General features: G+C 49.7%; 1 protein-coding gene across 3 annotated transcripts; it reads left to right on the top strand.

Moving 5' to 3' along the window:
- Nucleotides 1-1,495: 1,495 nt before the first annotated feature.
- LOC121452722 (macrophage colony-stimulating factor 1-like) lies at nucleotides 1,496-20,373 on the top strand. 3 transcript variants are annotated; one of them, XM_041658932.1, is made up of 9 exons: nucleotides 1,496-1,942; nucleotides 5,356-5,478; nucleotides 6,656-6,721; nucleotides 8,158-8,328; nucleotides 11,509-11,656; nucleotides 12,793-13,802; nucleotides 14,414-14,466; nucleotides 14,742-14,800; nucleotides 18,324-20,373. In XM_041658932.1, exons 1-8 carry the CDS (start codon nucleotides 1,904-1,906, stop codon nucleotides 14,785-14,787), a joined length of 1,656 nt encoding a protein of 551 aa, XP_041514866.1. In that variant the 5' UTR covers nucleotides 1,496-1,903; the 3' UTR covers nucleotides 14,788-14,800; nucleotides 18,324-20,373. The 3 variants fall into 3 exon arrangements, with proteins under 3 accessions (XP_041514866.1, XP_041514886.1, XP_041514875.1); XM_041658952.1 differs by having other exon boundaries at nucleotides 13,678-13,802; XM_041658941.1 differs by lacking the exon at nucleotides 18,324-20,373 and adding an exon at nucleotides 15,632-16,201.
- The last annotated feature ends 5,166 nt before the right edge of the window (nucleotides 20,374-25,539 follow it).

Raw genomic sequence — 25,539 nt, forward strand, 5'->3', positions numbered from 1 at the left:
CATCATCATGTTCATTGTTACACCTCCAGGGTCCAGCATGTGGCCTGGTTTGCAGTAGCAGTGAACATTTGTCAAATGACTTGCTCCTTCATTCCATCTGCCCAGTTAACTGAATTCCTATTATGTGCTAGGACTGTCAGTTCAGAGGTAAGTGAAATGGAGTGCCACCTAGAGGAAGTCTCCATCTCAGGGTGCAGGATAAATGTAACCATGAGTATCACCTGAAATACCGTAGTGCTTCTCAACCTTCTTTAAAACAGTTGTGGTGACCCCAATCTATAAAACTATTCCATTGCTACTTCATAATATAATTTTGCTATTGTTATGAATCATAATGTAGATATCTGATATGCAAGATATCCTATGTGACCTGAGCCCCCCCCCCAGGGACTAGCGACCCACAGGTTGAGAACCACTGGTTTAAAGTAATATAGAGAATGAATGGATGAATGCCAACTTATGGGGAATGAATGGGTTGAGTCCAGTGAACACAGGAAAAATAATTATCCATCAGCCAGGGGCATCCCAGAAAGCTTTGCTGGAGAGGATGAGATGTTATTATAACCTTAAAAGATGAGGCATTCACCTTAAGATTGATGGGGCAAAGAAGCCTTCATGTCAGTGGAACCAGCCTGAGCAAAGGCATATGAGAATAAAATCATTGCTCGAAGCTAGAGGAATATGTAGGCCAAGTGACAAAAGATGCCTCTTTGAGACCAGGCCACTCATCAGAGATAGGGGTAGATAGGGAGGGATTGAAACACACTGAGTCATAATGAATAGAAGGAAAAAGATCCTGATGTTGGCAGTATAATTTATAGACTCTTCTTGATTCATTTAGATTTATTATCATGTACAGACAAAATGTGAATGTCTCCATAATGCATGTCCAAAAGCTTTGAGGGAAATCTGGAGCCCAGGTACACTAGCCTTTCCACCTCAGCTGGGTTTGGCAGCCCAGGAGCAGGGTACCAGCCAGTCTTTGCATCATTCATGGGTCAAGCATCTGAAGAGCCTCCTGGCACAGAGTATAGCACCACCCAGGTGTCACAGGACTAGGGCCCTCCTCCCTGGCCAGGTAGCTGGATTGCCAGGCTGTTCCCTGCTTCCCACTTCTCCCCACAACCAGGGGGCAGGAGGTTTAGCAGATTTCTTGAAGGGTGCATAGGGAGGAGCAAGCCAACCTGCCAACCTGCTGCCTTGAAGGTGTTGAATCAAACTGCAGCAGAGAGGCCCCGGCTTTGGTTGGTCCATGCCCGTTCAGGTCCTTCTCAATGCACCCTGTCCATTTCCTGCTCAGATTTGAGGATTTTCGGGTCTGGAGGGAAAGTCCCTAGGGGCCAACATTAGAAAGAAGGCAATCACATGAGATTGACAAGAGTGGTGAGCACAGAAGGAAAGGCTGGGTTTTATCCAGAGAAGGGAGGGGGAGGGCGAGGGCGGTGGAGCCCTGGTTACTTTGCTGAAGGCTGCGGAGCTAGCACAGCCACAGAGACTGGGAAGAGAGCTAGCTAGCGGGGACGACCAGGCGGCACGCTTGGGGGAAGGGAGGCGGCAGCCCAGTGGGCCTCCGGGGTGTATGTGTCAGTGCCTGTGAGTGTGAGCGTGTGTGATTGTGTGTGTTTGTGTGTGTGTGTGTCTGGCAGAGGGCCAGGGTGATTTCCCATAAACCACATGCCCCGTCAGTCCTCCCGCTTAAAAGGCTGTGCCGAGAGCTGGCCAGCGAAGCTCGGCCAGAGGAAAGTGAAAGTTTGCCTCGGTGCTCTCCGTGTCGCTGCCGATTTCTGCATCCCGGGACAGCGGCGTGGCCCTCGGCCGGGGCGCAGGCTCTCTAGCCGGCAGCAAGCGACGGAGTGAGCGAACTAGGGCGGCCAAGACGCCGGGCCGGAACCCATCTGCCCGTATGACCGCGTGGGGCGCCGCGGGGCGCTGCCCTTCATCGGTAAGCTGCAACCACGGCGCGGGGCCCGGGCAGGGCTAGGGAGGGAGCTCTGCAGCAGCGGGCGGCGCGGTGCGGCCCCACGAGCGTACAGCCCCCTCAGCTCAGGCATCTCGGCCCTGGGCTCCGGCTTCCTAACCGCTTCTGCGCTAGGGCTGAGGCCCGCTGTAGTTCAGCAGCTGCTCCTGGGGCTACAGCGCTTTGAGGGGTAAAGGAAAGGCTGTTCACCCCATTGAACGGAGGAGAAAATTGAGCCACCCACAGGCAGGAGAGAGAGGTTCGCAGCAATCGGCACAGGCCCAGGATCTGCCAGGATGATCAACCGGTCTCCAGGTACCGAGTGACAGACCCGTGTGTGGCATCATCCCCAGTCGGCATCTTCCTTTGACTGTTGCACATGTTTCTAGGCCCTAGTTGGGAGTGGGCCTTCTGGGTAGGGAAAATTTAGGGCCACTCAGCTTTAGAATGTCAGGACCTATGTTGAGCAACCTGTTGTCCGAAGAAAAGAGATGGGCATGCTGCTACTTGCTCCAGCCTATGGGCAGGAGCTGTTAGGAACTTAGGTGGCTTTTTGAGGAAAAATGGGACTCCAGGGATGGCCTGAAGCTAACCCTAAACCTTCTTTACTTGGAGAATTTGGTTCAATGGGATGGGGCTATTCTGGGCTCAGCTGCTGACTGAGGAGAGTGGGATGAGAGTTCCCAGCTGCAGAGCTGCTGGTGGGCTGCTAGAAATTCCGCCCCAAAGTGGCAACAGATGATGCTCTGGCTCCTAGGGAGTGCAGGGTGGCACTTTCAGTGGACAGCAAGTGGGCTCGCTTCTGAAGAGAATGAGAGGAAAAGCCTCGAGGGCAGGAGAGAGTTGCAGGTGTTTGAGAGAGAAGAGGAGATCCACTAGGAGAGAGGACCCAGCTGAGAGGTAGGAGATGGGGTGAGGAGGAGGAGGAGAGAAGGAACAGAAACAACAAGCAAAAAGAAGGGCCACCAAGTGGAAACAAGGGGAAAGAAGGCCACTTAGACCAGATCAGTCAGAGGGGCCTTTTTTGCCAGGTTTCTCCGGGACCTTACTGATTGGGAAATGAACGAGTGTGATGTCTTGAAGCATTCTGAGACTGCAGCAGTTTCTTTCCAGGGCTGCTCCCATAGTCAGAGGCTGAAGCAGTGGGTGGGAGGAAGAAGCAAGCCAGGAAGAGCCTGTCCAGCCAGATGTAAGCTAGAGTATTAACCCCTGGGTGCCCATCTGTAACCTTGCCTATGGTAGCACAGCAGTTGCAGATCTAGGATGGGGCCCCCTTTGGTCATCTTTGAAGTTAGCTTCTCAAATGGTAGCTGTGCGTCACTCCTGTGCATTCTTGAAACGTCACCAAAACCCAGGCATCCCCGGGGTAATATCTTCACCTTGCTATCTTCAAACACCAATGACCTGAAGTGCCAGGAATGAGGTTTTCTTAAACATCTCCATGCCCAGGTCCTGTCCTTCACACCACATACACCATGAGCTGGTAGGCTGAGTGGCAACTAGCTTGGGTCAGTTACCTTCTGTACAGTCATTTCCTTTACCCGGTCCTAAGTGTGAAGTTCTGAAGATCTGGGATGCCACTCAGAGCTAACTTTCGATTGCCCAACAGTGCCCAGCACAGCATCACCCCATGGCTGTCTGAACCTTCTTCTACACTCTGCCTCTGAGGACAGGCCAGGACCCTAACAGACCCTGTGCTTAATGGCATTGGGCAACCCTGTGCCTCTTCTCTTGAGCCCCACCTCTGTCTGCCACCCTTTAAAACCTCACTGAAGTCCCTCTTCCCTCATCAGTACTCAGCCAATGCTCCTCCCCCCCCCACCCCGTACACACTGGTAAGGCTGCAGACTTTTAGATGTAAATATTGTTGTTATGGACCGTTTCACAGCCTCCCAGGGTTTTTTTTTCAATGTGCTCCTATTTGCAGCATTTGTCTCATCATCTGGACTATTGGGGCAGAGCCCAGATCTAGGAGGGTGCCAGCCATCACTCCACCCTGCCAGCATTTCCCTGAATTCAGGGACATCAGCTGCCAGGATGCTCAGGAGCTCCTAGGAGGCAGTCTCAGACCAGGGAAAGGAAGCCCAAAAGCCCCTCTGCCTCAGGCTGGAATCTCCTGGGATGCCCTATTGAGCCGTAGTCATGAAAGGATCTTGGGGAGGAGGAAGAAAGGAGAAAGTAAGGACCAAGTCAGGTATCAGGAGCCAGACCCATTTCTCTAGGAATGAGCAGCTGCTGGGCCAGGTGGGTATTGATAAAAAGGGGAGAATTTCCTTGCTGTGGCAAGAGTCTGCTGACTAGATGAACTGTCTGATGGGTCTCAGATAGGCAGATGTCAGCTGTGAAACACACCATTGTCTTTGATTAGTCAGTTGGACTCTTCTCGAAATGCAAGTCCAAAGCTCCAGGAGGTCTCCCACTTGGGTTGAGTTCCCAGTGAAATGGAATTTGGTCCCGGAGTCCCCGCCCCCCCCCCCCCCCCCCCCCCGTGTAGGGCCAGACCTGTGGAACCAGGTAGGAAGAAAGGCAGGATGCTTGTAGTCTGAAAGCTGCTGTCTGACCACAAACTTGAACCCAGCTTACAAAGGATTTGCCTCAGCGTTAAAGTTGAAAGGACAGGAAACTCTACCCTTGAGGAGTTTCCCGTCCACGAGAGCTTACACAGATTGGCACAACCCTAATATTATCATTAGAAGTTCTCTGTGGGCTAGAGAGATGGCTCAACATCTAAGAATACTTGTTGATCTTTCAGTGGACCCAAGTTAACTCCCAGCACATACATGGTTCTGGCTCACAATCTTCTATACCTTCAGGTCCAGGGAATTCCAAGAAGCATGCATAAGGTAGGCATACATGCATGCGGGTAAAATATTCATAAACACAGAACAGGACTAAATAAGTCTTTTTAACTTTTTTTAAGTTCTGTGAGCTGGATGGTGGCATATGCCTTCATCCCAGCACTTGGGATGCAGAGGCAGGGGGATCTCTGTGAGTTCGAGGCCAGCCTGGTCTACCGACTTGTACGTCTCCATGCCCAGGTCCTGTCCTCCACACCATATACACCATGAGCTGGTAGCCTGAGAGACAACTAGCTTGAGTCAGTTACCTGGACAGCCAAGGTTACACAGACAAACCCTGTCTCTACACCCCACAAAGCTCTGTGTTGTTGGGTTGGCCTGGGTTAACCTGGAAAGACTTCTCGGAGAAGATGGCATTTGGTTTATTATCAAGGGAAGAGCAAGGTGGCACCCTGACTGATGAGAAATCTAATTTGGAGAGTGCTACATCCTGGGGTGTGAGGCTTTATGGGAATAGGGCTTTGTTTTCTGTCCTTAGTGGGCCATGGGGATAGCTGGGGAGAGGAAGCACTGGAGAGACATGATTCCCTTCTGTCATAGACATGGCTGGGCCCCAGGCTGCTGCTGGTCTGTCTCCTGGTCGGCAGGAGCATTGCCAAGGAGGTGTCGGAACACTGTAGCCACATGATTGGGAATGGGCACCTGCAGGTCCTGCAGCAACTGGTGAGTATGAGGCCACCCCTTCTCCTCACAGAGGAAACTGAGGTAGCAGCCCAAAGGCACAGTCAGAAAGAGGGCTTGCAGGAAACAGAGCTGCCTGGATCATGGCTGTCCTGATACTTTTCTCACTGATCTTCTCAAGCGTGGTGGGGGGACCTTAGGTTTCCCCCTTGACTCTGAAGCCTTGTCTGGGTTCCCTATAGGTAATGGGTAGGGCGGGCTTCTAATTGGTTGCCTGAGTTAATGGTAGCCCAGGAGTGTCCACTATGGATTCTAAAAGACTTCGTGACCCTGCTCTGACTCAGAGAATGCCTCCTTTGGGAAGCCAGCCCGGTCTGCCTGCTGGGTCCAGATGGTTTATCCAGCTCCTGGATAGCCAGATCCTCTGACAGCCTGGCACTAGGGCCCCACCCAAATTTAGATGGGAGGCCCCAGCCAAACTCCCAGCCTTCTACCTTCACTTCCCTGACCCTTACCCTGAGGTTGGGGTGCTCTGTTCATCTGGGCCATGAAGGGACTCAGATCTATCTCTAATAGGGTCAACAGAATCATCAACAATTCTAAATGCCATCCCCAGTCAGGGTCCAGTTGCTGCCATGGCTTATGTCCCTCTCAGTAAAGAATTCATCAACAGGATGGGGCACCAATGGGTAAGGCCAACTCAGAGCTCTGAATTTGGGTCCTGGAGCTGAGCCTTCCAAACTCCCTCCTCAACACCACTTTTTTTTTTTTAATGCAGCTTCCATAGCAAGCCAAGGTACATGAGTGGCATGGTGTTCTCCCAGGTTAAGAACTTGCTCCACAGAAAGGCTGGGGCTAGAGACCCAGACTCCCCAGAGCTTGGCTACCCTCTGCTTGAATTCTTTTCATGATAGGGTGCTAACTGCCTCCCAGAAAGATTACATCTTATGTTTTCCTAAAGATAATTCCTCCTTATAACAGACTGGATGTTATTTTATAGATAAAAGCATAAGGGCTTTTGTTCATTTTTTTTTTTGTTTTAATCCCCCTGGACATTTGGAAGCTACAGCTTTCCTCCTAGCTGTGGCTCTGTCATTCCAGCATTGTTTTAGGGAAGTAGATGAAATTAAAACCTCATTCACCCAAAAATCAGGGTCCCATTCTGAAGCTAAGTTGACTTATAGGTTCCATGTAATCACTGATCTATTCTGTCTCACAGATCGACAGCCAAATGGAAACCTCATGCCAGATTACCTTTGACTTTGTAGACCAGGAACAGTTCGAGGTGAGTAGCAAGTGTTGCAGGGCCCAGGTGTTTAGTGAGTGCTCACCCTTTGCCCCCAGGGTGGTCGCATGAAACAGCATGAATGCAGCAGAAAGCCTAGAGCAGGACGGGATGAGAATGTGAGGCGTCCTGGGCACTCAGGTGTCAACTACCAGTGGGCAGGGTCCAGAGTTAAGTCCTTTGCTGTTTCCTCCCTTTGACCTGGCATCTATTAGGCGCTCGCTAAATGTTAGGCACATTCTCTAGCTAACCCTAACAGGTCCACAAATATTTATCACCCACACAGAGATTTAGGAGCATAGCTAGTTAAGTGATAGAGGCCTAATTTGAACCCAGGAATGTTATAGCATGTTTGCTTGTTTGTTTTTTTTTTTTAAAGGAAGATCCTTCATCCACTATCCAGAGTGAGGAAGGCAGTCTAACCTGGCTTTCTACTCCACACCTAACCAATCAGTCATCTAGTGCCTCTCTGCACCTTAGGATACAGTCTCTCCATCCTTGCCATCCATCCTTTGGAGGCTTCCTAACCAACTTCCCTGATTCTAGGGCACTCTTCATCTTACCACTAGGGGGAGCTCTCTGAAACCCCAAAGCCTTCATTTTCTCCTTGCCTGTCAGGAACCCCACCCCATGGCTCCAAGAGAAAACATAGACAGTCTAGTTCCAAGTCTCCAGTACCTACCCCACCATATTCTCATTTCCCTTCTCTGCTTCCTTCTACTTCCCAGCGTTTGCACCAGTTCTTTGTGGTGTCTGTCTTACCTTTCCATGTCTCCCACTGTCCCCTGAGCCACACCTTTCTGGAGATCTGTGTGCCTCAAGAAGAACAACCAGTCTGTCCAGAATTGCTTCCATCTCTGAGCTCTCACGCGCTAGACCCATGCACCTCTGTGACAATGCCATGGCCTGCATAGCCCCAGGATTTCACTCGTCCATTCTCTTACTCCTTCACTTGAACCATGACACATATTTACTGGTGGGCACTAGAGAACCAAATACTGTATCCTTGGAGGAAAAAGGTAGTCCCCAGTATCTCTCTATTCTGGAGGGTCTGAAGGGGCTCTATGGCGGAGGACTTCCGTGAAAGTAAGATGAAAGGAGAAGACAGGAAAAGTTGAGGGACAGAAGCTGAAACTCAGCCTTCCTGTGTGTGTCCATCCTGAAAAAAGTCTCATTTTGGAAATCCAAAGCTCTCTAATCAGACTCCACCTACCCTTCACTCTAGCTCAATTCTTAGTTATGGTTGATTCAAAGAAAAAGAATAAAAGACAAGCCACGGGGAGCATGCTCAGCACCAGGGTGGTGTGCGCCCCCCTGACAGGCACAAGATGGCGGGCTGCAGCCCTCCATGTGCCTAGGGTGGCGGTCCTCCCATAGGAAGCCTGGATTCCCAGGCCACCTGAGCCAGGTCCTAAGTCCTGTCTCCTGTACTCCAGAATGATACCGTTTGCTACCTTAAGAAGGCATTTTTTCTGGTGGAAGACATAATTGAGGAGAACATGCGCTTTAAAGACAACACTCCCAATGCCAATGCCACCGAGAGGCTCCAGGAACTCTCTCTGAGACTGAGGAACTGCTTCACCACGGATTATGGAGAGGATAACAAGGTAGGGTGGTTCAGGGGCTAGAGCACCTGGGAAGGAGCTGAGGGAGGCTGTGGCGGTCTCTCCCTGCCCCATATGCTTGCCTTGCCTGAGCCTCACTCACCCATCCATTTCTTTGCTCCATCCACCTTCACCAAGTAGTCACTGGATAGGAGGCACAGTGCTGGACCTTGATGATATCCGTGGAGCAGGAAATCCCCAGTCCCCACCCTTACAGAGCTTAGGGTCAAGTGAGGCAGGCAGCTCTTCAACGATGGCATCTGTGAATATAACCAGAAGGACTGTTCATCCATGTAGCAAAATGGTCACTTACTGAGTGACCATTGTGTCTAAAGTGCTGTTCTGGACTACAGGAAATAGCCATGATCAAAGAAGGCTAAGATCCCCCACAATCATGAAGACAGAGGGGAGGGAATGGGTGCGGAGACAGCTAAGATACACGTATGTGAATGGATGAGAGTAACAGCAGCCCTGGAGAGGAGTAGAGCAGGGGAGCGGAGGCCTCTGATGGCTGAGAGGATGCGGAGTGCAACAGGGAATGCTAACTTACTGAGGATGCAGAGAGAAAGAGAGAGTAGACAGCTTTAACTGGAGCTCCAGCACAAGTAAGAGTAGTAAGGGCACAGATGGAGAAACAGTCCCGAGCGAGGAGTGCTATACTGAAGCCCAAGAGTGACCAGAAAGGTTTGCGTTCAGGGACCCAAAGGACTCAGTAGGGCCCAGGCAGGGGATACAGAGGGGAGGGAGGGAAGTCGGGTGTCAAAGACAGTGGACTTTTTTGTCTTAAATCTGAAAGAAGCCACCATAAACTAGTGAATGACACAATGTCACTTATGATGTGAGACTGTTCTGGTGATGGTCTGGAGAGTAGGCTACAGAGAACAAAAATGGAGATCTGGAGACCAGCGGGAAGCTCAACCAGGCTAGTGTTGGTGGTGGCTTGAACCAGGGTGGTGCAGGAAAATTGAAGGTGAGTAGATGTGCTTCCTCCCAGGCAGATAGGGCTTGGTGCTTCCTGGGGATAGAAGGGAAAGAGTTAGTCAGGATGCATTCATCTTGAGCCCCTGGAGATTTCACTGATGTCAAAATAAGGATGACCACAGGCTGCGTGGCTCGGTTTAGTATGGGGCGCATCAGACAGCTGCAGGAGGCGGTCAGGATTGTGATTGCTGAATACACAGAAGCTGTTTGTGGGGCCACAGAACAGGACCCCAAATGAAGTGTAGCCTCAAGTAGGAGGAAAACAGGAGGGCAGCACCTCAGGGCTTCCAGATGGAAGGAGCCAGCACTTTATCAAACGAGCTGAGCGTCCACTGGTCCACCAGTTGTGACAACATGGAAACTGCTGTTGGAAGCAGATCAGGGAGAAAAGAGAGAGGAAACAGAGACCACCTGGTGGAAGAATTTGCCCCCAAAGGGAACTAAAAACCAGATTATCTGGACTGGCTGTTGGGTTGAGGAAGGGATGGCTCTTTCCTACAGCATTAAACCTATGCTTCCCCAACATTAGAGTGCCAGCAGATCACCTGGAGAGCGTGTTTACAAGGCAGAGTCCCAGCATACACCCTTAGAGACTCCACTTCCTTGGGCCCATGGGCCTGGGAAACTACATCTTTGAAGCTGCCTCACCATTGGTTGAGCTAGAAGGTCTTCAGACTCCCTTGGCTCAGTGACTATTCGCGCAGTGCATGCTGAGGGAGGAGGCAAAATGTAAGCTCAAGGAGCTAAGGTCCAGTCTCGCCACTCAAAAAAGGATTCTGAGCTCCCGACCCAGCAGGCACCTCCATTGTGAGAAACCTTGGGTGTCAGGGTTCTAGGTGAAGATGCCTGGTTTCTTTTACAACACATAAGGTCAGGTTTGAGGCAAAGAGCTTTATAAAGACACATGCCAGAAAGAGCCAGCTGGCCTGCCTTAACAGCTCCTCGGAGAGGCTTGGGTATTGTCATCCTGACATCACAGACAAGAAGATGAATCCAAGCAAAGAAGTTCCTAGCCGCTGAGTGATGAAGCTGAGCCCAGGTCTTTTCATTCATTTGTCTAGTAACTGTTTGTTATAAGCCTGCTATGGGCATGCTGGGGAGATACAGTGATGGAATCAAGGGCTTTATAGTAGCCTTGGAAAACGTAGTGTTCTTCGCTGAATAGCTCAGAAAGTTTAAGGGAAAAGTTGTCATTCTGGAAATAAGCTGTAGACAACACTGTAACTGCACATAGCACAACTTGCTGTGGAAGAGGAGGTAAGCCCAGAGCAGAACCCTGAGGCACGGCAGTATTTAGAAGGCACAGTCTGGCACAGAGCCTGAAGGAGCAGCTGGTAAGGTGGGATGATCCCAGGAGGGTGTGGCTTCTCAGAACTGCAGTGGGTGTGAGCAGCTGGGCCCACTCAGCAGGCAGAGCAGGGCATCCTTGGCACTTTCTCCAGAACATGGCCCCAGCCAAGGAGCTTCATTTCCTCTGGCCTCCTCAGATCTGTTCTCTATACCATACCAAGATGATTTTTCTAAAATTCAGGTCTTACACCACGCTCCACCTCCTGAGCAGTTTTTCAGTTTCCTATTGGCTCTGTGGATAAAAATTACAAGTTCCTGGCAGGGTCAACAAGTCCCTGGCCTTGGCAGAACTCTCTGCAGCTGCATCTCTTGCCAATTTCCTCCTAGATGACAGCACCAAAACCACTCCAGCCTCCTCTCAATCATTTGACATTCCATGCTTTCCTGCATCAGGACCCCTGCATCTTCTATCATCCCTAACCCCATCTCCTTCTCTTCCCTTGCTCATCTTTTAACTTTTGGCAATCTTCCCCCTGGGGCCTCGTTTAGCTCTCTTTAGTTATACACATTCAGATGGCTCAGGACACTCTCTTGTAACAATGTGTTTAGTGCTAGCATCTGCTGGACTCAGTGCCCAGCTTGGCCAGGAAAACCACTTCTCTTTTGTCCCTTGCATGATGCCCAGGTAAATTACCATACACTTGGCATTTAAATATGTGTTAGATGGATCTATGAGTGAATGACATATTTCTCAACCTCAGGACAGATATTCCAAAGCAGAGGAGATGAGAGGTAGGAAGCAAAAGTGGAAAAGAAAATCCATGTGAGAAAGCCCAAGAGAATTTAACAGAAGTAATAGTGAGAGGAGGCCCATGTTCAAGCTCACTGAAGGGGTCTCTGCTCTTCTTTCAGAGCTGTGTCCGAACTTTCCATGAAACTCCGCTTCAGTTACTGGAGAAAATCAAGGATGTCTTTAATAAAACAAAGAATCTCCTTGAAACAGACTGGAATATATTTAGCAAGAACTGCAAAAAAAGCTTTGATAAGTGCTCCAGTCCAGGTAAGCACAGGAGGGCCAGCTACAGGGAGGGTGTGTGTGGGGTGAAATAAGGGGAGAGGGGGATCCCAGAGTAGCCCGGCTGCAGAGTCTGTTTCTGTGTGTTTTATGTACTCATGTGGCTTCATGTACCGCAGGGACCTGGGCACATGTCTTTGCTGACATGTGTGTGCATGTACACTGACTTATGCCTGCATGTACTGTCTCACTGCCTTACTTGATGTGGCAGTGTCAAGAAGGCTCATGCTGGTGGCTGTTATGGTAGTGAGAGGGAAAGAAGACCTTTCTCAGAAAGCCATGTAGGCATGGTGGCTTCTCCCCTTGGCTCTGCAGACTGGCTGAATAAATGGGGATTCCATGGAAAGAGCAGGTGCTTCATCTGGCAGTCAGGGTCCTTGTTCCAGGAGCCCTGCTGCAAAACACCATGATACCCTGGCTCCAGAAGTCCCCAGGATGCCTTGGATGTCCCCTCAAGGGACAAGGCTGAATTTGAAGTCTGAACATCATTCAAACTCTCCCTACCTGTGCACCCTGCGTGTCCTCATCTCTGCGTTCTGTGCCACGCGTGTCCAAAGCAGGGGATGAGGCCTGCAACAGGACAATACTCAAGTCCAGCGTTAGTGCTTCAATCCCAAAGTCCCAAACTTTGGCTGCTTCCCAGAGCCAGCCTTCTCCTGCTGTGGCTGTGGCTGTGGTGGTCTGGCTCCTGGCTGTGCATGAAACCAGTGTCTTGGGGGCTTCCGAGTGTCTTGTGTTAATCCAGGAGCTATTGCTCAGTCCCCTAGCCTGACTGCTTGCTTACCCCTGGCTTGGTATCCAGTCAGCTAGAGCCCCAGTTCACTGTCCTGTGGTCTTCTTCAAGTCTTCCTGTTTGTCTGTACCTTGCTCTTGGTTCCTTGTCCATGATACTCTGCTACCTCCTTGTCCAATATTGCTACCTGCTGCCTGAGTTCTGTGTCATGATCATGTATTGCTGCCCTGCCCTCTCCCCAGCCCCAGGGCTGGGTTAGAAGAAGAGGGTCCCCTTCCCATGCCCCAGGTCCTTACCCCCTCTTACCTCTCTGGGGGAGCTGTGCTAGAGGCTGGTGACTCTATCTCCTCCCCATATTTCTCTCTCCCCTTCTCTGTGGTTCTTTCAGATGTGGTGACCAAGCCTGATTGCAACTGCCTGTACCCTAAAGCCACCCCTAGCAGTGACCTGGCCTCTACCTCCCCTCACCAGTCCCCTGCCCCCTCCATGGCCCCTCTGGCTGGCTTGGCTTGGGATGATTCTCAGAGGACAGAGGGCAACTCCCTCTTGCCCAGTGAGCAGCCCCTTCGCACAGAGGACCCAGGTAGTTCCAAGCAGCGACTACCCAGAAGTACCTGCCAGAGCCTTGAGTCACCAGAGACCCCAAACCATGAGGACAGACTCACTGAGGGTTCAGAGCCTCATCCTTCTGTGGAGGCCCCTATCCCTGCTGTGGAAGCCATCCTTAAATCTTCACTGGGCACTAACTGGGTCCTAGAAGAAGCTTCTGGAGAGGCTAGTGAGGGTTTTTTGACCCAGGAAGCAAAGCTTTCCCCCTCCAATCCTGTAGAGGACAGCATCCAGGCAGAGATGGACAGATCCAGAGACCTCTCAGCATCTTCTCCACTCCATAAATCAACAGAGGACCAGCAGCCAGCAGAAACAGACACCCCATTGCCAGAGGTGAACGCTACGAGACCCACTGGCCAGACACAGAATCACACTCCTGGGAAGACAGATGGTTCATCTGCGCTGCCTGGAGACCACCAGGAGCCAGGCTCTCCCCACATTTCGACACTGGGTCCACAGGGCCTCAGAAACCCAGCCACCCCCTTTGCTCAGTCACTGCTTCACAGAAGCCACTCTTGGGGCATTGTGCTGCCCCTCAGGGAGCTTGAGGGCAAGAGAAGTACCAGGGATCGAAGGAGCCCCACAGAGCTGGAAGGAGGACCAGCAAGTGAGGGGGCATCCAGGCCTGTGGCCCATTTTAACTCCATTCCTTTGACTGACACAGGCATTGAGATGAAGCAAAAGAACGACCTTAACCCCAACAAGTTTGTCTTCCACCTGTTGGTGCCAGGCATCATCCTGGTCTTGCTGACTGTTGGGGGCCTCCTGTTCTACAGGTGGAAGCGGAGGGTAAGGAGAACCCCAGGAGAGGGGGACATCCTATACGGCAGGTCAGAGGACAGTCAGGTTCCAACAGGCTCTGCAGTTGCTGGGAGGTGGGGATGACAACCCAAAGGGTAGAAGGTGGTGATGGAGTGTTGCTTCAAGAATCCAAAGGGTACCAGGTGTGGTGATGACATGTGCCTTTAACCCCAATAATCCAGAGGCAGAGGCAGGCACATCTCTATGAGTTTAAGGCCAGCCTGATCAACATAGCAAGTTCTAGATCAGCCAGAGATCCTGTCTCAAAAATAAACAAGCAAACAAATAAATAACAAAATCAAGAGGTCTCCAGCCTCAATATCCTTGAGAGGGAATGAGAAAAGAAATATACAGAAAAGAGAATTCTTGAGTAACCAGGTGGAAGAGGGAAGGGGGAGGAGGGGAAGGCTGTTCTGGGAGCCTGAGGACCCATAGGTGGTATTCTGCCTTAGAGGGGACAGGAGAAGGAGCACCCATCCTCAAGAGGCCCTGGAGTCTTCCTTAACTGTGTATGCTTTGGGGTAGCTAAAGGAATTCTCTCTCAGTAATGCTTGGGGGAATGCCAGCACCTCTGTGAGACAACTCTTTCTTGTTACCAGATCCATCGAGAGCCTCTGACATTGAATTCCTATGTGGGGCGACCAGAGGGCAGGTGAGAAGTTGGAGAGGGAATGTGGGAGGGGCTGTTTTCCCTCTAGATTGGAGGAGGGGCTTCTCTCCCTTGCCCTAATAAACCAGAGCTGCAGAGCAGGGTGGGTACCAAGAAAGAAGGGTCTCTCTCCTTCCCACGGCTGCTGGGTTTTCTCCTGATCATCAGAGATATGGGCAGTTGATGGAACCCAGGTGCAGGGTTTGGGATAAGATAGAGGTTCTCTCAGTCCTATGCTCCTCACAAAGTCTTATGTCAGCCCTGTTTTCTGCCTGCAGCCCCTTGACCCAGGATGAGGACAGAGGGGTGGAATTGCCAGTATAGAAAGGATACCAAGGTAAGGCTCTGATTTTGATACCCTCTATCCCTTAAAAAGAACTATATCCAGTAACCCTCCCCTACTGCAGAAGCCACCAACTCCCACACATTTAACTTCCTCTCCTCTACCCCACTCCCATTTCATTCATTCTAGCAAGGTCCCTCCTTTCCAGGCCTCAGGTCTCCCCTGTACTCCTGTGCCCCTCCCCCACAGATACTTAGTTACCGCTACTTCTGCTTTATGCTTCTATTCTTGCTGTTGACACATTCAATCCCAAAGCAACCACATTCCTCCTCCTCTAATGAGGCTTTTACAAGGTCTTTACCACCCTGGGGAATTTTCATTAGCCTCCGCATGGCCGCCAGCCCCTTCAAACAAGAGCACTCCCAGCTTGGTGCTGAGCCCTGAACTTCTCAGCATCCACTTCTTGCCAGACTGTGCCTCATCTGGTCCTGCTCCCCAGCCAAGGTCATGGCTGCCTCCCTGTTTTAGAATCATGGTGCCATAGAGATTTAGCCTTGACAGAGCTGTTAAGAGGTCATTTGGCCCAGTGTTCCATCCTAAAAGGACCCACTCTGCATCCCCAACAGGGAGTCAGCCAGCTTCCAGTCACACACTCCCAGTTCCAGGCAAGTTCCCTGCATGCCAGTCTGTTCCACCTGCACCCAACATAGGAGTTCCTCCCTTATGCCGGCAAAGCTGCCTTCCCTTCTCCCCGTCCCCAACTAATCATCTCATCTTCTAACAAGGCCTGATATTTAAAGCCAGCCATTCATGTCCCCTTTAAGAATCCCCTGTGTTAAGTGTGGCCAAGCCCCTCAAACATTCCTTATATGATATGGTTTTCAGACCCCTCACCATCCTGGACACAGTCGTTTGTATGCCCCTCTGAAAATGTGGCGCCCAGCCCTGGACACAGTACTCCAGATGTTGTCTGACCGCTCAGAGTACAGTGGGACTCTTGCCTTCCTTGATCTGGACAGTACTCTTCTACTTGTGCAGATTAAGATCACGTTAGTTTTAACAGCTGCATCATATATTGTCATATGTAGAGCTTGTGGACTATTAAAAACCCCAGTTTGCTTTCCCATGAGCCTCTGTCCAGCAGACCTTCGCCATTCCATACTTGGACAGCTTAACCTTTTTGGCCAAAATGTAGTTTATGTTCACCTTTGTTAAAACTACTTGTTGCTTTCTGCTCATGCCCTGAGCCTACTGAAAGTGTTTTAACTCCTAATCTGGTCACTTCGTAACTCTTGGTTGTGTCTCCTGCATACTGATGAGTGTCATTTATTGTCCTTGCCCACAATGTTAATGAAGATGTGACCTATATTCTTCCTCTCTGAACCCAGCCCACAGCAGCCTATCGGGAAGCTTTCCCTCCTGAAGTCTCCACATCCCTCCAGTTGCTCTTTTAACTCTTACCCCTTCTGCTCTTTTGTATATGGCTAATACTATATCAATTTGCACACATTTGGATGTTGTTTTATGCATTTTAAAATCATATTTAATGTATGTATGTACATTTTTGCACTACTAAGAAGATTGTAAGCCTCTAGAGGGCAGGAACTACCTTCTACGTTTTCTGCACTTCACTTTCTATCCTTGATTCTAGGACAGACAGGGCCCCTCCATCCTTGTCAAAAATTCAGTAAATGCTGCCTGACTGGTTCCAGGTCTAAATCATCAACTAACCCTGGCCAGATTTTTCTAACTGACCAGCCATCTGGCTGACCAATTAACTAGTCAACTCATCTTGCCAGCTGTTTGGCTGATTGACTATTCGGTCAACTAGCTGGTAACTGTTAACTGACTAGTTCTTGATTGGTGAACTGACTGGCTAACTAGGTGGCAAAATGCTCAGCTGATTTGCTGATTGACTAGATGTCAAACTAGTTGTATGACCCATTCAAATTTCCAGTTATACCCCTTGCCACATGTAAGCAAACAGTCCTGTGTGTAGGATGAGGAATCTGGACCCCCTTCTCCAGACAGAGGAAATCTGACAGATGCTCAGAACCAAGGAAATTTATTTGGATAAAAGCAAACAGTAATCCATATCTAGAATCCTGGGCCCCCCCTTGGCAGTATGGAGCATGGAGATGGGTGCAATGAATTAGCTGGCTCACTGGAACACCTGAGAGAAGGATCCAGAGGACCTCAGAACTGAATCAGACAGTCAAAGTTTCTGGAGACTTTGGGGTTCAGTGCTGTGTCACCCTTACCAAGGGCCATCAGTTTTCCTCCTCCTTGCCACCTGTACGGACTTGCCCTCTGCCCTGAGCTCTCTATACTCCAATCATTCTTTTCCTGACTCCTAACTCTCAACCCTGCCCAAGATTTCAAGTTTCTCACTGTGGGATTTCAAGATTCTGCTCAGTGGGTCCAGATCTAAACTGGTCCCCATGCAGGCTCCAGGAGCCTATGGGAACCGAGTGTCTATGTCCAGATTGACCAGTACTCCGAGGAGATGAGTGGAACACACAGAAGTGGAGATTGAGGGAGCTGCAGAAAACTTGGGCCCTCAACCCCAGGGAGCTGGGAGCTGGGTCACAGGCTAGGGCATGCCCTCTGAGGCCTTCTTCCCTAATGGCCCTGGCAGAGCTTGTGGCCTGGCTGTACCAGCATGGCTCATGTCCAGTTTATAGTTCCCCCTTGTTTCCTCTCCAGCATGGGAATGGGCTGGGAGCCAGAGGCTGTAGGTCTCATCTTCCCTCCTTACCCATCATAGACTTGACCAGTGGGGGTATGGACATTAGGGGGGAGGCGCCACACAGGGTCCAAAGTCAAGCTGTTGGATGGAATCCAGGGGATTTCTGCTGTGGAACAAAGCGTTCTGAGGATGCTGGGCAAGGGGACAAGATGGGGGTGGGGTGGGGAGAGGGCAGGGCCTTGGCTTCCATGAATGATAAGAGGCAAGTCCCTCACCCCATCTGGGAGGATGCAGGACTGCTAAGGGTTGACAGGCTGAGCCCTCCCTCTTCATAGCATTGCCCCTAGTCTCTGTCCCTCAAGCCCAAACTCTTTCTATTCATTTGCCTTTGCCCAAGTATCTTCTGTGCAGACCCCTCTGAGGAATGGTATGGAGGTGAATATGAAAAATTCTTTGCTAGAACTGACAGAAATCACCCTTAGTTCATTGGTCTAAGATGAGTGGGAGCACCTTGCTTGAAGAGGGGTCCAGCAAAGAATTCAAGAACATGTTCCCAGTTCCCATCTGCATGAGCAATAGCCCCTCTACCTTGTGACCTAGACTTCCTCCGGCCCCACTCCCTCATTTTGTGGTCACTGGTCCCCCAGGAGGAGAGGTAGGAGGTGAGGCCAGTCAGGCCAGAGGCTTGGACTGCTGCCAGGCAAAGCTGCCTGGTTTCTCTGTGGTGTCTGGGGTGGCCTGGAAGGCCAGGGAAAGGACCAGAGGAAGTCTTGCCTGAAGCCGGCCAACAGCCCACAGGAATGCCACACCTCCCCCAACCATGTCCTCAGCGACCCTCCCCACACTCCCAAATTGCTGACCAGCCTTCTTTTCTTCTGTTCCCTACAGCTGGGCACATAGGACTATCTCTTTATGGAAGGAGACATTTTGGGACTGTCCATCACCACCCTCTCCTGCCATCTTCCTGGGAATGTGGCCTGCCACTACCAGAGCTCCTGCAGACCAAGACTGGATGAAAGCAGCCTTGATGGGGGTCTTTTCATCTTAACCCTTAGACTCTCAACTAACTGAGAGAGGGCTGGAGGATGCCCCCCACACTGTCAATATTTATTGTGGGCCCTGGAGGCTCCCTGCACTCAAGGAAGGCCAGCGAGCTAGCTCAGGATCCTTTCCCTCAGGAGCTGTACCCTCCTCTCAAAGCCAGAACCTGGCAAGGGACCCGCCTGCCTGTATGGCCCATGGGAGACCAGGGCACACAAGAAGGAGCAGAAGAGCCTGTGCGCAGAAGACCCAACTGCTGCCAAGGAATCCAGCATGGACAGGCAGGGACCTGTTTCCCAAGAGGAAAGCCTGAGATTCGCAGGGCGGGACAGCATCTGCCCGATTTCCCGTAAAGGCATAAAGGCATGCAGCCCAGAAGACGGGAAGAGGAGGCCTTTGGCTGCTTGTGTTGACAGCTTAAAGGGGTCTACACCCTCAACTTGCCTACGTGCCCTCAGCTGATAGCCAGGAAGGAGGGGAGACTAGCCCTGCCTCAGGACCTGTCTGACCTGGCTCATGATGCCAAGAGGAGGATCAAGCTCTCCGCTCCTCCTACCCACAGCCCCTGCCAGAGTTCTTTTGCCCAGCAGAGGCACCCCTCATGAAGGAAGCCATTGCACTGTGAATACTGAACCTGCCTGCTGAACAGCCTGTCCCATCCATCCCCATGAGCGACCATCCGTCCGAATGTTCTCCCACCCCCTCGGCCTCTCCTCAGCTTCCTGCACTGAGCTGGCCTCATCTGCTGGCTGAGGGAGCCCCTAAGCCCTGACCTTCCCCTGCCTTGGCCTTTGACTGCCCAGGGTGGCGCTGTGAGAGAACTGCCTGGGCTACCAGCCAGAGCTGGTCTCTAGGCTGTGTTCTTGCCCAGGTTTCTGCATCTTGCACTTTGACATTCCCAGGAGGGAAGTGACTAGTGGAAGGGAGAAAGGAAGGGGTGGCAGAGGCAGAAAGGACACAGGCAGAGCTCTGAATGAAAATGGGTCTTGAGAATATGTGAGAACCCCTATGGTTAAAGTTGATTTCTAGACTCTAACCGGCAGCCAGCCTCCTTCCCCTGTTGCCTCCAGCCTGGAGCTGAGAATGTTGTCCTGCCATGAGCTCCTGGGACTGAGCTACATGCTCCAGCCCCACCCTCTTCTGGCCTTTTTTCTCCAGACCTGACCCAGGTAGGCAGTGACACCCTCCTGGTCTCACCCACCCTACCCTGCCATCTCTAGCCAAGCAAGAGAGCAATCAAGAAATGGGTTGTCTACTTACAACTCTATTCTGTTGCCCTCTGTTTCCTAGGCCAGGCCTTGCCTGTGGTTCTGAGACCTGGGCATAGGTGACAGGGCTCTCACTTGCCCCTGGTCTCTTTATGCTGCTGTGTCCCCCTTTCCTGCCCTCCCTGGCTACTGGGTCCGTAATCTTTCAGGCAAGGGGGAGAAGGTGGTCTGTAGGCCCCACCACCCCATCCTGAGACAGCAGAGGGGAAGGACACTGGAGACTTTCTTGTGGGGCTTACTTAGCCTTCTACTTATAGACTATTTCCATGCAAGAAAATACATATTTTAAAATAGAAGGAAAAAACACAGAAAAAAAAAGGCATTTTCCTACCCCTCTACCTTAAACATATATTATTAAAAACAGAAGAGCAAATCCAACCCATTGCAAGAAGCTCTTTGTGGGCGCCTGGCTACATCAGAGCAGAGGAGCCCCAAACTCTTTGGAACCTCCACTGCATACGAACCCCTTCCCTCCTCTGAGAAAGCCCGGAGGGAACATTGGCTCACAAACTGTGAGACTGCAGTTTTTTTATACTTGGAAGTGAATTATTTTATATAAGGTCATTTAAATATCTATTTAAAAAATAGGAAGCTGCTTTTATATTTAATAATAAAAGAAGTGCACATGCTGCCACGTGTGAGTCATGGGGAAAGTTGCTTTTGGGGTGTGGGTGGCAAAAGAAAGGGGGAGAGGAGCAACTGCTGGGTGAACTTCCACTCTGAGATTTTTCCAAGGTGCAGGGAGAAGGTTTTTCTCAGGATTTAAGTCTTGTTACTAAAACCTTCTGTATTATTGGTGTCTAAAGGCATTCATCTGCATATCTGTTTAATAGGCAAAAAGCAGCCAAACCTCAGGCCTGGCCACTACCCCCAACCCGCCACCTCAAGTCCAGCCCAGCCTGGGAAAATGACTGGTTGGGCTCTTTCCAAGGGCCCCAGGGGTCTGCAAGGAGGAATCTCCTGGATCCTGATCCCTGCTGTCCAAGGGAGAAAGAATTGGCAGGTCCAGTGAGGGTACTGAGGTATGTAGATGCTGTCCTAGGCTGGAAAGTGGACAAACCTAGCAGCGGGGGAGCCTGCAGTTTATGTGCAAAGCCTTAAACCTGTTCTTATTAGAAGTGGAGGGAAAGCCAAAGACGGAGACTTCCATGAAGAGGTCTGTCAGGATAGACCACAGCAAGTGAAGGTCCTGGTGGGCACAAATATCCACCCGCTTAGCAAACCTGAGACAACAGGGGCCTCCCTGTCACTGGCAGTACAGTGGATGAAGGTTTAGAAGAGAGCTGCTCAATCCTGCCGTAATGCAGAATCATCTGGGCTGTTCCCAAAATCCTGATCCCCAAGCCATGCCCTATATCAACACAACCAGAATCTCAGGGTGAGGCTCAGGCACCTCTGATTTAAGTGTGAACCTCTGGGCACACACTGGTGCACTGGGGCCTGGCTGCTCACCCAGCTAGGTGACAGAGCTGGGTCCTACTGATGGGGATGACTAGGTTTATGTTGTGTAACTGAAGATGTAGGGCTGGAGAACAGGACCAAGTAGAACACTAGAGAGTAAGATGTCCTTCGTTGTGGCTATTGCTGTTTCACAGGCAGGGTCAGGAACTCTGGCTTAGAGAACTGAGTAGAAGGGCCCAGCCAAACCTCGAAACCTCTATCCGGCCAGAGACAGGAAAGTGAATCAGATGCAACCAGGAAGAAACCTGAGGTTAACCTCTTGCAGACTATGGGCCTCAGCAAGGGGGTAGAGGGGACACTGGTGGGTGTCCCATGACCCCTTCTACAGATTCTGAAGTCAGTGGTGGTGGGCAGTAACCACGCAGCTCTAGAGGAAAGTCCCAATTTCCAAAGGGTCGGCCCCTGTGCCAGTGTAGGACATTTGTTCCTTGGCTTTCCTTTTCAGTTTCTTGGGGGTAGGGGGTGAGCAGACTCTGCTGTCCTGGATGCTGGAATTGCTGAGGGGAGCAGAGTAGCTCATGCCATCTACTGAACATAGAGTGACTGGCTCTTCCCCCCACCCCCAGATGCCACAGACCACAGAAAATCCCACAGCCCGACCCCCATGGTTCTGTCTAGAGCACAGACTCCCAGCTCCATGACTGGTAGCTGGAAGTCAGAAGAGGTTATAGATGACAGTCACTGCAGTACACTAGTCAAGAGGATCACAAGTTCAAGGCCAGCCTAGGCTACATTAGTGAGTTCAAAACATTGAAGCGAGAATTGGAGAAGAGAAATAGGAAAGGAGGGAAAGAAGGAAGGAAGAAAGGAAGAAAGGAAAGAAGGAAGAGGGGGAGAAAAGGGAGTGAAGGAGAGAGGGATGGAGGAAGGAAGGGAGGGAGGGAGAGAGATGGGTAATCTATGTCCCTCCTAAATGGGAAGGCTAAAGTTGTAGGTCAGTGGTAAAGCGCCTGCCTAGTGTGCACAAGGCCCTGGGTTTGGTCTCCAGCATTACAAAAAGAAAAAGTTTAAGGATCCCAATATATTCAAGGAACCTCCTCCTTTAGCAGCCTTTTTCTATTCTGCTTCCAACTCTGAAATCAACGAACACCCCAGGCCATCTGTTGGTGTTGCTGCTGCAAAGAGATAGATGTGGAAAAACTCTGCCTCAGGTGACAAGCAGCCTCCTGAACAGCAGGCTGCTGAGCCGAAGGCAAAAGCACAGAGCATAATGCTGCAGACTAAGCTAAAGGAAAACCTAACACTGCAGAAAAGAGCATCCTCAAGCATCCTTGCTGGAAACAGCAAGAAGAGGGAAAGGTGGAGGGGAGATGAAGCAGATAGTGACGAACAAGTTGCTTTTACCAGTTTTTCTTACCTGCAAAGCATTTAATCCGCCTATACACAATTTGCTCCTTTTAAGGGAAAAAGAAAGCTAAGATGTGGGGTGGGTTAGTGAGATGGTTTGGCAGGTAAAGGCACTTTCTGCCAAAGCTGACAGTTTGCATTGTATCCCTGAAAACTAACTCCTGCCTATTGTCCTCGGACCTCCACATGTGTTCTCTTTCTCTCCTGCTCTCACTCTCTTACACACACACACACATACACACACACACACACACACTCACTCACACACACTCACACACTCACACACACTCACACACTAAAATGTAATTTAAAAATTTAAGTATATAAAAGGAGAGTTTTGAAAAGGCATGTTTTTTTGAAAGTCACTCCAAGAGACAGATTAATCAAGCAATCATAAGGCTAAGTCTCTAGTCATAAAATATATATGGAGGTAGGAAGATATAGGCGCTACAAAAACCTATAAAAAGGAGCCAAGCCAGGCTCTCAGGAAGATGAAGATGGAGAAGGCTGTAGAGAAAGGTTACATGCAATGAGGAAGTGGTTTATTCTTCCTCCTTTTCCAAGGCGATGAACCAGAAAAGTACTCACTAATTACTAGGTATGTATGATACACCCCATAAAAATGCAACCCCATTCCCTACTACAGTCCTGCAAGCCAAATGCTAATACTCTCCTCGACAAATATAGAAACCAAGGCTCAGAGAATCTTAATAACTCAGCCAACTCACCATAGTGGTTAAGAGGCAAAACCAACACTCTTCTCGCAACACTGTACCTAAGTGGCCATTTCATGGGTGCTTCTTGCACAAATGGATAGCTTGAAGCAGCTTAGTGAGGTTGGAGGGTCCCCAGGGCCTTAGCATTGTTTTCTGCTCCCCTCAAAGGAATTGTACAGTCTGGAAATGACAGGAGAAACCTATGACAGACCCCTGCTCTCTTCCCCTTACTGCCAACCCTAAATTCATCAGGAAAGGAAGAGAAGCCTTCTAGGTTGTGTGCCACTTCCTGAGAGAGATCTCACTTGACCATCAGTCCCTCCTCCTGGCTTCATTTGGAGCTTTTTGTGGACCATATAGTCTCTCCTCACCTACCCCAGCATCTCTCACACCCCTGGTCCCAAGTAACATCTAGTCACTCCAGCTTACTAGTTTTCAATAACAACAACAACAACAACAAAAAAGAGGCAAGCCATGTAAAACTGTAATAAAGTATGTCTACACAAAGAAGCAAAAGCAAACAGTTGGAACTGGCCCCAAGGAAGTCTGGGCATGGTCTTACTAAACAAAACTTTAAATCAGCACTTCCAATGTGTTCAAAGACTAAAGGAAAACATGTCTAAAGGACTAAAGGAAAACATGAGTACTGTGTCTTGCCGAATAAAGACTATCAATAAGGACAAGATATATATTAAAAAAAACTCAAGCCAACTAGAAATTATAGGATTGAAAATGAGCACACAACAATTAAAATAAAAATTTTATAGTAGGGTCTCAACAGCAGATGGACAGCCAGAAGAAAGAATCAGTGAACCTGAAGGTAAGTCAGCTGAACTCAGTCAAACATGAGCAAAGATACAGAGACCAATGGGCCCAGCATCCCAATTCCTTCATGATGGGACTTGAAGGACATGAGAGAAAAGACCAAAAACAACATTTTTAAAAAAATATTTGAAAACTTTTCCAATGTGTATAAAGATTTTAGTCTACGCATATAAGCTCAGAATACCCCAAGGAGGATAAACTCAAAGAGATCCAGACCTAGAAACACTGTAACTTTAGAAAGACAGATTCTCAACAAAAGAAAAAGACTCATGCAGTACCAAGACCCTCGGTAAGATTAACAGCTGTTTTTCTTAAACCACAGAGGCTGGAAGATAGCAAGATGGCACATCTGGAATTCTGAAAGGAAAAAACTGTCAACCAAGAATTCTATGCCCAGAAAAATTAGCCTCCAAACTGAACAAATTAAGACATTCTCAAAAATTGAAAGTTTATAGCTAAGTCAATCTGATCTATAAGAAATACCAAGGGAAGCTTCCAGGATCAAAATACATTAAATAGTAAATTAAAACCATATGAAAAGATGAAGAAGTCAGTAAGGGTTACAACAGGGCTAAATATAAAATACATTATACAATTTTTTAATTTAACTTAAAAAGAAAATTCCCAGGCTCTGTGTCACCACCAAAACAGTGAGGGGTAGCCCCATGGAAACAAAATTTTCATATACCAGCAAAATGCAATGGGTATGAATTTGAACTGAACTAGATTGGTGTAAAGTGCTAATAGTAATTGCCAGAAATTCAGCTTGAGCTAATTTCTGGGTATATGGACTCCCTAAGACCTAACAGAAACCACTAGGGAAAACAATCCCTAAATATAAAATGACAGAAATGCGTGTGGCAGAGTAGGTTTTCTGTGAAAACCCCACTCTCTAGCAATCCATAAAAGCTGAGAGGCCAGCTAGGTGTGGTGGTGCACACTTTTAATCCCAGCCCTCATGAGGCAGAGGCAGGTGGAGCTCAGAGTTTGAAGTCACCCTGGTCTACAAAGCCAGTTCGGGACAGCTAGGGGAGGTGAAGTACATAATCTTTGACTCACCTCACACCATCCTCCATGCATACCTCAAGACATCAAGTTCCCTCAGTTTCCCTAGTCGTCCTATTTCCTCCTCACAGCAACGGTGTGGGGCTTTATAACCACGTGAGGACATTGGGGCAGCAGGGAGATGGCTTAGTGGGTACGAATGCTTACTGTACAAACATGGGGACCTGGGTTTGGATCCCCAGCACTCATGTAAAAAGCCTGGCATGTCTGTCCTTTTGTCTGAAACCCCAGCACTGTGGGAAGCAAAGACAGAAGAACAGATAGCTGGGACTTGCTGACCAGACAGTGTAGCTAATACAGCAAAGTCCAGTTTCTGTGAGAACTCCTGGATTAAGAGAGTAAGACAAGAATGACAGAGAAGGACATTTAATACCCTCCTCT

This window comes from Microtus oregoni, unplaced genomic scaffold (assembly GCF_018167655.1).
Source record: "Microtus oregoni isolate MIOR12 unplaced genomic scaffold, Mior012 000000F_ref0000247, whole genome shotgun sequence".
NCBI classification, from domain to species: Eukaryota; Metazoa; Chordata; class Mammalia; order Rodentia; family Cricetidae; genus Microtus; species Microtus oregoni.